Source organism: Leptodactylus fuscus, chromosome 10, assembly GCF_031893055.1.
Source record: "Leptodactylus fuscus isolate aLepFus1 chromosome 10, aLepFus1.hap2, whole genome shotgun sequence".
In the NCBI taxonomy this organism is placed as follows: domain Eukaryota; kingdom Metazoa; phylum Chordata; class Amphibia; order Anura; family Leptodactylidae; genus Leptodactylus; species Leptodactylus fuscus.
This window is the reverse complement of record NC_134274.1, coordinates 85011215-85024147: the sequence shown is the minus strand read 5'-3', so window position 1 is coordinate 85024147 and position 12933 is coordinate 85011215. Positions and strand designations below refer to the sequence as shown.

Genomic DNA, 12933 nt, shown 5'->3' with positions numbered 1-12933 from the left:
CGAGGTTATCAGGCGGATAAGTTCCTTCGCCTTGAGGATAATACAAACAGTGCGGTGTAACGTCCATAAATACAATGACAAAACGGATCGGGATAAATAAAGCCTCTGGTCCGGGGAATAAACACCAGAAATGAAGGGCTCAGCAGCTCTAGTGTGGAAGGGGTGGGGGGGCTCTTAGAAGAGCCTTTGGGGTGATAGTACAGAGCAGGTGATGGAGCCGATTACTTGGCGCTGGTGTACTTGGTGACGGCCTTGGTGCCCTCGGACACGGCGTGCTTGGCCAACTCTCCGGGCAGCAGCAGGCGCACGGAGGTCTGGATCTCCCGGGAGGTGATGGTGGAGCGCTTGTTATAGTGAGCCAGGCGGGAGGCTTCTCCTGCGATGCGCTCAAAGACGTCGTTGACGAAGGAATTCATGATGCTCATGGCCTTGGAAGAAATGCCGGTGTCGGGGTGGACCTGCTTCAGCACCTTGTACACGTAGATGGCATAGCTCTCCCTCCTGGCCCTCTTACGCTTCTTGCCGTCCTTCTTCTGGGCCTTGGTCACGGCTTTCTTGGAGCCCTTCTTGGGCGCTGGGGCAGACTTGGCGGGATCAGGCATGGTAGCACGGCGATCTTTTCCCACACGAGAATGAGAGAAAATAATGTCTGTGCTCCTCCCAGCGCAGCCCTATTTATAGGCGGGCTATGCAAATGAGCGCCGCTGTCTGCGCGCTGTTCTACTGGACCAGCAAGTCATGTGACCAGTGCCAGCATCATAATCCCCGCCCTCCGCAGCTGATTGGCGCTTCCACCAGGTTTGAATTTCCCTCCGTTTCTCTCCTCAGGTTTACAGGTTCTAATCGCCTCGTTATGTTGCGGGGGGGAACGCCACAGATTGTCCCCTGTGTAGCCTGATGCATGCCGGCGGGGGCTGTACAGCGCCGTGCTGCACGGGGTCTGGGGGAGGGGCATGAGCGCTAATGCTGGACTGTAGAAATAAACCAATGAGATGGAGGGGGCGGGCTTTCCATGAGCCAATGAGGACGAGCCCCGGCTGTATAAATATGTCGCTCTTTCCGCTCCTCAGCTCATATCACCGCTGTGTAACGTCTATACTGAAGCGATGGCAAGAACCAAGCAGACCGCCCGCAAATCCACCGGAGGGAAAGCTCCCCGCAAGCAGCTGGCCACTAAGGCCGCCAGGAAGAGCGCTCCCGCCACCGGCGGAGTGAAGAAGCCTCACCGCTACCGCCCTGGTACAGTCGCTCTGCGTGAAATCCGCCGCTACCAGAAGTCCACCGAGCTGCTGATCCGTAAGCTTCCCTTCCAGCGCCTGGTTCGAGAGATCGCCCAGGACTTCAAGACGGATCTCCGCTTCCAGAGCTCCGCCGTCATGGCCCTGCAGGAAGCTAGCGAAGCTTACCTGGTCGGGCTCTTTGAGGACACCAACCTGTGCGCCATCCACGCCAAGAGGGTCACCATCATGCCCAAAGACATCCAGCTGGCCCGCAGGATTCGTGGGGAGAGGGCTTAAATCTGCCCAGGCACCGTCTGACAACACAAAGGCTCTTCTCAGAGCCACCAAATCCTCCCTCAGACGAGCTGTAGCCGTTGTCTTTCTCCTCTCGGGAGGGGAGAAGAGAAGCCTTCACTGGCTGCTAATAGAGAGGTTACCCTTTCCCTTACAGTCACTGAGTTAGCGATATCTCGTCTCCCTCCTTTGTATGTATAACAGGCACATATGTAACTGCAGCGCCCTCTACAGTAACCTGAGCGCCGCCCCCACTGACTGCTGACTCAATCTTACTTCGCAGCAGCAGCAGCAGCGGAGGATGTAATAGACAGGCGGAGGCTTGAAATTCGCGTCCTTTCTCCCTTTGCACCACCTGACGCTGCCGGTTCTCGCGCGGGTTGTAACGGTCACTGAATGAATGGGAATCTACGATTGAGCGGGAAGATAGACAAAGGTTCGCCCGGATCAGCCCTTTAACGCCCGTTTCATCGGCACTTCTAAACCTGCCACCGTGGGCTGTGCCCTGGCGGGGAGAGAGGATTAGGATGAGCACAGCCATTACTATCCCTAACTGACCCTGCGCCCGCACCACATCTCCCTCCCTCCTCTCCGTCGCTAGTATGTGCCTACTCCGCGCATCTCTCCCTAGCGCCTTCTACAATGACCTGAGCGCCGCTGAATCTTCTTCAGTTGGGGAGGGTTTGAAATTCGCGCCCATTCTCTCTGCACCACGTGACGCTGCCGGCTCTCGCGCGGGTTGTAACGGTCACTGAATGGGAATTGCAAAACCACCAACCGTGTGAGCGGGGAGATAGACAAAGGTTCACCCGGATCAGCCCTTTAACGCCCGTTTCATCGGCACTTGTAAGCCTGCCACCGTGGGCTGTGCCCTGGCGGGGAGAGAGGATTAGGATGAGCACAGCCATTACTATCCCTAACTGACAAGACCCTGCGCCCGCAACCACATCTCCCTCCCTCCTCTCCGTACCTAGTATATGCCTACTCCGCACATCCTTCTACAATAACCTGAGGGCCGCCCCAGTCCGCTGCTGAATCTTCTTCAGTGGGAGAGGGCTCAGCTCTGGGGAGGTTTTGAAATTCGCGCCCCTTCTCTCTGCGCCACGTGACGCTGCCGGCTCTCGCGCGGATTGTAACGGTCACTGCGACTGAGCGGGAATTTCAAAACCACCAACCGTGTGAGCGGGGAGAAAAGACAAAGCGTCACCCGGAGGAGCCGGCGCTCACCTCGGCTTTGTATCAGCGCGCGCCCGCCCGCCCGTTCGTTATATCTAAGCTCCGCTTATACTACCTGCCTGGGAAGAGAGCATTAGCAGATTACCACCAGCCCGACCTGACACAAAACCCCGCGCCCGCACCACATCTCCCTACAGAGTGAATCCTCCTCCCGCTCAGTCACCCCACGGTGCTTCCCTGTAAGGGCCGCCGGTCGGGCCAGGAGTTGGCTTCAGAATAGACGGACAGCCCGTATTGTAGACAGGAGGCAGCTCTGCTGTAGACAAGGTGGTGGCTCTTAGAAGAGCCTTTGCTTGTATAGACGGATGGGGTGGGAGCGGCGCTCACTTGCTCTTGCTGGGCTTGCTGCTCTCGGTCTTCTTGGGCAGCAGCACGGCCTGGATGTTGGGCAGGACGCCTCCCTGGGCGATGGTCACGCCACCCAGCAGTTTGTTCAGCTCCTCGTCATTGCGCACGGCCAGCTGCAGGTGACGGGGGATGATGCGGGTCTTCTTGTTGTCCCGTGCAGCATTACCAGCCAACTCCAGGATCTCAGCGGTCAGATACTCCAGTACGGCCGCCAGGTAGACGGGAGCACCAGCACCAACCCTCTCGGCGTAGTTGCCCTTGCGGAGAAGCCTGTGCACACGACCGACGGGGAACTGAAGTCCCGCCCGGGATGAGCGGGTCTTGGCCTTAGCACGAGCTTTGCCTCCTTGCTTGCCGCGTCCAGACATGGTTCGTGGATCGCCAGTTACTGTAATGGAACACAGAATATCCTGCCCTGTACCGGCTCCTCCTGCCTTATATATATAGTTCTGCCCCGCCCTCCTGCAACTCTCATTGGACACATCTCAAGCCGCCAATAGAGGCCAGATTTGTGGAACCACCAATCCGCTTCAGCAGGCGGGGCTTGCAAAAGTCACATGGTTTGCTGGTCCAGTAGAACAGCGCACAGACAGCGGCGCTCATTTGCATAGCCCGCCTATAAATAGGGCTGCGCTGGGAGGAGCACAGACATTACTTTCTCTCATTCTCGTGTGAAAGAGATCTCCGTGTTATACCATGCCTGATCCCGCCAAGTCTGCCCCAGCGCCCAAGAAGGGCTCCAAGAAAGCCGTGACCAAGGCCCAGAAGAAGGACGGCAAGAAGCGTAAGAGGGCCAGGAAGGAGAGCTATGCCATCTACGTGTACAAGGTGCTGAAGCAGGTCCACCCCGACACCGGTATCTCCTCCAAGGCCATGGTCGTCATGAATTCCTTCGTCAACGACATCTTCGAGCGCATCGCAGGAGAAGCCTCCCGCCTGGCTCACTACAACAAGCGCTCCACCATCACCTCCCGGGAGATCCAGACCGCCGTGCGCCTGCTGCTGCCCGGAGAGTTGGCCAAGCACGCCGTGTCCGAGGGCACCAAGGCCGTCACCAAGTACACCAGCGCCAAGTAATCGGCTCCATCACCTGCTCTGTACTATCACCCCAAAGGCTCTTCTAAGAGCCCCCCACACCTTCCACACTAGAGCTGCTGAGCCCTTCATTTCTGGCTTCTTGCTGCTGCTGCTGCACGTGTTTCTACCCAGAACCTATCTTTCCAGCTATTTTCTTGTACTTGCTAGACTTACTATACACCCAAAGAGAAGCTCTAATCTCCGGCTTGCTACATTGACATCTCTACGAGGTGCAGTGCTCTCTGCACGCACCTGCGATTGGAGGGTTAAACTAAGCTGCTACTTATCGGCCCGAGCTGCCGGCACGGGGGTTACACTGCAGAGCCGCAGTAGGACTACTTCTAGGGACCTGTTCACAAAGCTTAGATTCCGAAGGTTTGGACCGTTTTCTTCTTCTACTCTCTCCAGTATTCCAGCAGTGATGACATTACAGCCTACAGGAGGCGTCTGCAGCCCCAGACCTACAAGGCAGAGGAGAGGTGGGTGGCGGGGACAGCTCTGTTCTCAGGAGGATGTGGCGGCTCTGAGAAGAGCCTTTGGGTTATGAAGTAGAGAGTCGGGGAGCGGCGGAATTAGCCTCCGAAGCCGTAGAGAGTGCGGCCCTGACGCTTGAGCGCGTACACCACGTCCATGGCGGTGACGGTCTTCCTCTTGGCGTGCTCGGTGTAGGTGACGGCGTCACGGATGACGTTCTCCAGGAAGACTTTCAGGACACCGCGAGTTTCCTCATAGATGAGACCGGAGATGCGCTTGACGCCTCCTCTGCGAGCCAGACGGCGGATGGCAGGCTTGGTGATGCCCTGGATGTTATCCCGGAGCACCTTCCTGTGCCGCTTGGCACCGCCCTTGCCGAGACCTTTCCCTCCTTTACCGCGACCAGACATCTTCTGTGCTGCTGACAGACTAGAACAAGCGTCCCTCCGCACAGCCGCCTTTTTATATAGAGAGTGGTCGGACCAGAAGGAGAACCCTGCATTGATGACGTAATTCTTCGGCGTGACTCCTACAAGCCCCTCCTCTGTCTCGCGCTGATTGGCTGACATAAGACAATGGATCACTTTGAATTTCCCGCTCATTCTCCCATTGCCGAGGGTCAGCGGTCAGCGGCTCCTTCTAGCCGGCCTACTAGATAACATGCAGGGCGCTGTTCTCACTGCTCCAGACCTTCTTCTCTGTCAATAGGACTATTGCATTCCGGAGCCGCACCCCCTCCTCCCCGGATCTAATTCTTCTCCCGGCTGCGGGATCTCCTCTCTGCCCCCTATGGGCATCCTTGTGTAATCGCCGCGAGGCTGCAGTTATAGTGAACCCCGGGTTGGGGCTGTGCAGTTCCACGCTGATCCAGATGGGGGCGCGGGGAACAAACGGCACAGCTCGAAAGACCCTGTATATACGGATCCCAGCCAGCAGGTGGCGCACAGATACTACATAGGACGGTTACCGGGGCTCTAATTCTGTCGTTAGACGATCGTCTTTAACCCTTTCCCGGCAATGGCATTTTTTTTTTTTTTTTGTTTCGTTTTTTACTCCCCTCCTTCTAAGCCCCATAACTTTTTTATTTCTCCGCTCCCAGAGCCATATGAGGTCTTAATTTTTGCGGGACAAATTTTTCTTCCTGATGCCACCATTAATTATTCTATATAATGTACTGGGAAGCAGGAAAAACCATCAGAATGGGGTGGATTTGAAGAAAAAAATGCATTTCTGCGACATTCTTACAGGCTTTGGTTTTACGGCGTTCACTGTGCAGCCAAAATGACATGTCCCCTGTATTCTGTGTTTCGGTACGGTTCCAGGGATACCACATTTCTATGGTTTTATTTAAATTTCGACCCCTTAAAAAAAATTCCAAAACTGTTTTGTTTTGTTTTTTTCTAAAAGTCGCCATATTCCGACAGCCGTAACTTTTTTATACGTCCGTGTACAGAGATGTGTATGGCGTCTTTTTTTGCGGGGTCGGGTGTACTCTTTAGTTCTACCATTTTCGGGAAATGTTATTGCTTTGATCACTTTTTATTCCAATTTATATCAGAATCAAAACACTGAAAAAAAAAAAAAAAACGGCACTTTGGCACTTTTGACTATTTTTCCCGCTACAGCGTTTACCGAACAGGAAAGATATTTTTATAGATTTTTAGAGCGGGCAATTTTGGACGCGGGGATACCTAACATGTATGTGTTTCACAGTTTTTAACTACTTTTATATGTGTTCTAGGGAAAGGGGAGTGATTTGAATTTGTAATTCTTTTTATGTTTTATTATTATTATTTTATTTTTATTTTAACTTTATTTATTTGATTTTTTTTCCCATTTATTAGACCCCCTACGGGCGTTGAACCCCAGGGGGTCTGATCACTAATGCATTGCAATGCTAAAGCAAAAAATAATCCTTTCTTTTGCAGGCTGCATAGACCAGCCTGCAAAAGAGAGCATTTGCAGACAAGCCTGGGAGCCTTGTAAAGGCTCCCGGCTGTCATGCCAACGTGACGTCGGCCCTGGAGCATGCTCCAGGAGCAGGCGACCACCGGCAAAATGGCGGCGCCCATGCGTCGCCGGAAAAATGGCGCCTCCGGCGCCTTTGACCGTGGCGCCGCAGGGGTTAATGCCTTAAAGCAGTAGACACCCGGCGGCTATGGCGGCCGCCCGGCTCCCGAGCGGTCGCCATAGTTACAGACCCGACATGCGCCGTACTATTACGGCGCATGTCGGGAAGGGGTTAAAAAGGCCATTCTACTCCCACCTTCCAGTCTCTTCTTCTCCTCTTTGCTGTTTCTGTCAAAATCTGTTTATTGCAGTATGCAAATCCCGCTCATGGAACTCAGGGGGATTGCCCCTCTTGCTCCGAGCACCCCCACGTCATAACCTCTCGCCGCCCCTTAGTTCTTAATTCTCTTCACGCCCCTCTTCATATTCATCTCCTGACACTCTGCCTTGCGTACTCATCCGACGCTGTGCTACACGCCCCATGAAGAGGGGCATGAACAGAATGAACTAAAAGGAGCTTGTGCTGTTGTTAGGACTAAGGGAAAACAGATGATGAATAATAATAGAATAATACATTTTATTTTTATAGTGCCAACGTATTCTGCAGCGCTGTACAACTTGTAGGGTTCAAATACAGAGAGAAAAATGCATTACAAAGAAATAGTCACGTCACACAATGGGACTGAGGGCCCTGCTCGCAAGAGCTTACAATCTGTGAGGTAAAGGGGGTGGCACAAGAGGTAGCAGGGGCGGCATTGCTTATACAGGGGTCAGACAATATTGTAATAGTGGTGACTGTCTTTACACAAACATAAACCTGTAGGAGCCGTCACCGTCACTGCCTATATCTCCTCCGGCTTTACAGCTCAGGTTTACGTACAGAAGGTGTCATCTGCAGAATAAGGGGAGAAAAAAAAAAAAAAAAAAAAGAAAAGGCAAAATAGTGCAGTATGCTGCTACGTCGTCTCGCCTGGTACGGCGCCCCGCGCCTTATGCTGCACCCCTCTACATTTTACACAGACCTGTTCCGCACCACATAATGCCGTCCCCAAAGACTGATGACCATTAGGCCAATACCGATTGGATTATTCCAACAGGGCAATGGCTGACAGGCAATGATATATTCCCCAATTGCTCCATCCTCCACCAGCCCTCCTGTTCGATTCTAGGTAATGCTGTACATCATATGCAGGAGCTGAATAACATCACCCAAAAGGATTGTGCACAGAACTACTTTAAATATAGGACAACTAGTGAACCCGAACTGTACCCTATGGCAGCGAGGGAGCCCTCTCGGCCCTCCTGAATACAGCAGAACAGTCCCAAATTCCAGGTGCTGTCTCGCAGTCCTTTGGCGGTGGCTCCCAAATAACCTGCATATCACTTAAGAATGGCACTATATTATGCGGGGGCCCTCTGACGGGATGTTCTACTGACTGGGGCCCCTCCCTACAACATATTCTTGTTTGAAATGGTTATGGGTGCTGCAGCGGCATCTCATACACTTGAACAGGGTACAACTACAGTACCCACAACTGCGGTTGTAAGAACACAGCGAATAAGCAGCGCCCCACATTTAAACAATAATGGGATTTGCCTGCTCCGAGAAACAGTTGATCTGTGGGGTCCTAACAGTCTAAGGGATCAGTAGGGATTAGAGATGAGCCAACAGCGTTCCATCGAATTGGTATTCAGGCTGCTCAAGATATTCCATTCCAATTGAATACCACGCGGCAAACGCACTAAAAATTTGTATCCCCTCCCACCTTCCCTGGCGCTTTTTCTTTCTTTTTTTTTTTTTTTTGTGCAGGGGAGGTGGGACAGGAACTACGACAACCGCGGCATCGAAAAAAAAAAAAAAAAGTCAGAAAAAGTAATTGGCTGGCTGAATCAGGTGACCTCCGCTTCATATGAATGGGGGATTTCAGATTCGGTTCATATGAGACTGTGAACTATGTGACTGTGAGACAGGGATAGATATACTGTGGGAGGGGGAGGGGGCATGGCTAGCCGGCAACCAGAGCGGTCGCATCTGCTGTGAGCTCCTGACTTGGACACTTTCATCCGTTTCTTACCGGCGGTGATCTCAGCCATCCATACAGATAACAACCCCGAGGCTCTCCTCCAAGCCTCTGTCTGCTATTTTGGGGTGTTATTTCACACTTTTACAGCGCTCCTGAGGATATAAACTGTTGCGGCCTTCTGTCCCACAGGACCCGGCCGCCATCTTGTTTTTGGACTTACCTGCTGCCGACTTGTTCCAGCTCCCGGCGTAGTCCCTCGCAGCTCTGGACCGCTCATCCGACCCAGGAGAGGACCTCTGGCGCGTTCCAGACACTTACTGCCTTCATCCAGCTCTCTTACTTTACCGGGCAGCTGATCATAGGAGTCACGACCGCCATTTTGTTTTTTTTTGCGGCCTGCCTTCTTCTGGAGTCACCACGGCCTGCGGAGCGCAGGAGACATCTCCCGCGACATCACAGCTGCTTCTGGTTCTGGAGCAGCCTGGAGAGGAGGTATTTCGAGGTACGGAACCTCAGATTCTGGATCTCTTCTCCCAGACCCGGCAGCCATTTTGAGTAGGCCTCACTAGGATCCCTAGCCTAAAGTGTAAGGGCCGGCCCCTGATGTGACTTCTACGCAGAACCCAGATCCGGAAGAAGGGGTGTGACTTGCCGGACAGCTATCCGGCTGTGATTTGCGCCCAGCTCCAGACCTACCCATCTTGGAGCGCAGCCTGCCTCTCTGCATGAAGCAGCAGCTACAGACCAACTACACTGAGACGCCTGCAGCTGCCCTTCAGTTTAACCCACTCGTATCCTGACATGGAGGTGAGCCGAATCTGCATTTCTCCCTTCCCCTGGAGTTGGAAACAGTAGCAGGCCACATTAATCTGCACTTGAGGACCTATGATAAGATAAGATAATCCTTTAATAGTCCTACATTGGGGAAATTCCAGCATGTTACAGCAGCCTAGTAATACAGGATAATACACAGTAATATAATACAGACGCAGACACACATATGCTGAGAAGAGAAGATATACTAGGAGTCCATGGCAGCTAAGGAACGGAAGAGAAAGAAGGAAGACTTCATGGTCATCGTCATAGTCATTTAGTTGTCTGTGCGGAGTGTCTTCGCTTGGTCTGATGTAAATTATACAGCCCGGTCGCGGTTGGAAGGAAGGACCTGCGATAGCTTCTTCTCACACTTGGGGTGAAGCAGACGGTCACTTACAGTGCTGCCAAGTCCCATCAAGGTCCCATACATGGGGTGGGATTTGTTCTCCCGCATGGAGGTCACCACAGACAGTATCCTTCTGTCACCCACCACCTGTACTGGGTCCAGGGGGCTCCCCAGGACAGAGCTGGCCCTCCTGATCAGCCTGTCACGTCTGTTTCTGTCCCTGGTTGATGGACTGCACCCCCAGCAGGCCACACCGAAAAAGATGGCTGAGGCAACCACAGAGTTGAAGAAGGCCCTAAGAAGTGTCCCCTGGACTCCGAAGGCCCTCAGCCACCTGAGCAGGTAGAGTCTGCTGTGGCCCTTTCTGTGCAGCGCCTCCAGGTGATCAGCCCAGTCTAGTTTATTAGTGAGGAGCACGCCCAGGTACTTACAGGTCCTGACTATCTCAATACATATTCCCTGGATCTCCACCGGGGTCGGAGCACCTCTCCGTTTACTAAAGTCCACCACCATCTCCTTGGTCTTCCCAGCATTAATACTGAGCTGGTTTCGCTGGCACCATTCAACAAAGTCCAGGTTTAAGTCTCTGTATTCCCTATCGTCGCCATCAGTGATAAGGCCGACTATAGCAGAGTCATCGGAGGACTTCTGTAAGTAACAGCTGGATGAGTTGTGCCTGAAGTCAGCAGTGTACAGTGTGAAGAGAAATGGGGCAAGAACTGGACCTTGTGGTGCCCCCGTACTACAGATCACAGTGTCAGACACACAGTCCCGGGCTCTCACATACTGAGGGCGGGTTGTCAGGTAGTCTAGGGTCCAGTTGGACAGGTGATGGTCCACTCCACCAAGGTTCAGCTTTTCCCTCAGTAGCCCTTGCTGAATGGTGTTGAACGCACTGGAGAAGTCAAAGAACAATATTCTCACAGTGTTCCCGGGTTTCTCTAGGTGAGAGAGAACTCTATGAAGAAGGTGGATGATGGCGTCATCTACCCCAATGCCCGGCCGATAGGCAAACTGGAGGGGGTCCAGAGCGGAGCTCACTAGGGGGTGTAGGTGTGTCAGGACCAGTCTCTCTGGGACCTTCATCAGGTGAGATGTCAGTGCTACGGGTCGGTAGTCATTGTAGCCCACCGGGTTGGGTATCTTTGGGACTGGCACCACACAAGATGTTTTCCACAGTCGAGGTACCACTCCCAGCTTTAGACTCGTATTGTACATGTGTGTAATAATACCACACAGCTGGTCACTGCACATTTTAAGAACTCTTGCGCTTATACCATCAGGTCCTCCGGCCTTGTCTGCTTTAATAAACCCTTCTGCTACCCTCCTCCCCTATATCTCCTCTCCGGAAAGTTTTACATTCATATCCCATAAGTGGTGTCCCTGACCCTCGATATCTACGGTCCTCGGCTAGAGTTATTCTACATTCTTTCCGCACTCCCACACCTGGGCTTTCTTGCCCTCCCCTGCAGCCCCCTGCCGCCTTCTCTAACAGGGTCTCATCCGAACCTCCCCTGTGGATTAGTCGTAGCAGTTAAGATTGGGAAAGGCTGTCTTACCTACAGGAATATCATCCCCACTACTGCACTAAGAGACGTAGAACCCAATTATACCTGATACCTCGCTTGCAGAGGACGACTGTCTGCCTAGACGCTGAGATTGTCAACCTTACCTATTGATATTTGGGGACCTCTCCCCTCCCTGTACCTAAGTGAATCTCCAAGAACACTCTTGTCTATGTTGTCATTTAGACTGATGCTCTCTGTTTGCTAGATGTTATAGTCTTGACCTCGTCCCTCTCCCTCACTTATATTGCATCCATCAAGATGGTTAAACCAAATAAAGACAAAGGCACAGACCTCGCTGGTACTCCCAATCAAACTAAACTCCAAAGTGACTTGCAAAAGTATCTTAGAAAGAAAAATCGACAATCTCCCGCCGGATCGCTGAAAATGGCGCCTGACCACAATAGGGAGCCTGACACAGGTGATGACTCGGATGCTGAGAGTAATATTGACCAGGACCGCCTGGAGGATAGCACCTTCTTAAGAACATTTCTACAACAAGCTCTGTCAGCCGCCCTAGACCCAGTTCTTCAGCAACTTGAGGATATTAGAGCGGAACTTCATCATATAGACAGTCGAGTCTCTACTCTAGAAAGCGCATATCCTTCAATTAAATCTCATAATGACCTCACTACGTCTCAGCTGGCCCTGCACAAAGATTACATCGATTGTTCTCTTACTCTACTTCACCGCCCTCATCTCTTCTCTCTCCAGCAACCCTAAAAGGATTTTTGAAACTTTTCACTCCTTACTCACAGCCAAGGTGCAGACGCCATTCACAGTCCTTAGTGCTGATGACCTGGCCACGTATTTCCATGATAAAATTGATAAGATCCATCAGGAAATAACTGCCAAAGCCCCAGGTGGCATTGATCCCATCACCTACCATAGTACTGATCCCCTCACCAACCGCACTTCAGACTGTCTTTTCTCATCTTTTCAACCTGTTACAGAAGAGGAAGTCTCTCAGCTACTTTCTTCATCTCGCCCTACAACCTGCAGTAGTGACCCCTTCCCCTCGCACCTTCTCCAACCTCTGTCGCCTGCTGTCACGACTTGCCTTACTAAAATATTTAATCTCTCTCTCTCTCTCTCTCTCTCTCTCTCTCTCTCTCTCTCTCTCTCTCTCTCTCTCTCTCTCTCTCTCTCTCTCTCTCTCTCTCTCTCTCTCTCTCTCTCTCTCTCTCTCTCTCTCTCTCTCTCTCTCTTTCTCTTTCTCTTTCTCTTTCTCTTTCTCTCTCTCTCTCTCTCTCCATCCTCCTTCAAGCATGCTGTTATAACTCCGCTATTGGAAAAACCCCACCCTGTGCTGCTAACTATCGACCCATCTCTAACCCGCCCTTCATCTCTAAACTTTTGGAACGCCTGGTCTATTCTCGTTTAAACCGCTATCTCTCTGCTAACTCTCTGCTTGACCCCTTACAATCTCTGCACTCTACTGAAATGGCTCTCGCAAAAGTCTCCAATGATCTCCTAATGGCTAAATCCAATGGTGACTTCTCTCTTCTTATTCTTCTGGACCT

The 12933-nt window shown here is 52.1% G+C and overlaps 3 protein-coding genes across 3 annotated transcripts; 2 read left to right on the top strand and 1 right to left on the bottom strand.

Moving 5' to 3' along the window:
• Nucleotides 1-1096: 1096 nt before the first annotated feature.
• Nucleotides 1097-1739, top strand: LOC142183567 (histone H3). The gene has a single exon (XM_075258696.1). The coding sequence runs from the start codon at nt 1107-1109 to the stop codon at nt 1515-1517; it is 411 nt and encodes a 136-aa protein (XP_075114797.1). The 5' UTR covers nt 1097-1106; the 3' UTR covers nt 1518-1739.
• Nucleotides 1740-2960: 1221 nt separating this feature from the next.
• On the bottom strand, nt 2961-3485 carry LOC142219069 (histone H2A type 2-B). The gene has a single exon (XM_075288029.1). The coding sequence runs from the start codon at nt 3464-3466 to the stop codon at nt 3074-3076; it is 393 nt and encodes a 130-aa protein (XP_075144130.1). The 5' UTR covers nt 3467-3485; the 3' UTR covers nt 2961-3073.
• Nucleotides 3486-3765: 280 nt separating this feature from the next.
• Nucleotides 3766-4233, top strand: LOC142219043 (histone H2B type 1-O-like). The gene has a single exon (XM_075287994.1). It carries the CDS (start codon nt 3795-3797, stop codon nt 4173-4175), a length of 381 nt encoding a protein of 126 aa, XP_075144095.1. The 5' UTR covers nt 3766-3794; the 3' UTR covers nt 4176-4233.
• The last annotated feature ends 8700 nt before the right edge of the window (nt 4234-12933 follow it).

Coding starts and splice junctions, on each gene's coding strand:
- LOC142219043 (XM_075287994.1), top strand. CDS start 3,795: ATGCCTGATCCCGCCAAGTCTGCCCCAGCGCCCAAGAAGGGCTCCAAG.
- LOC142219069 (XM_075288029.1), bottom strand. CDS start 3,466: ATGTCTGGACGCGGCAAGCAAGGAGGCAAAGCTCGTGCTAAGGCCAAG.
- LOC142183567 (XM_075258696.1), top strand. CDS start 1,107: ATGGCAAGAACCAAGCAGACCGCCCGCAAATCCACCGGAGGGAAAGCT.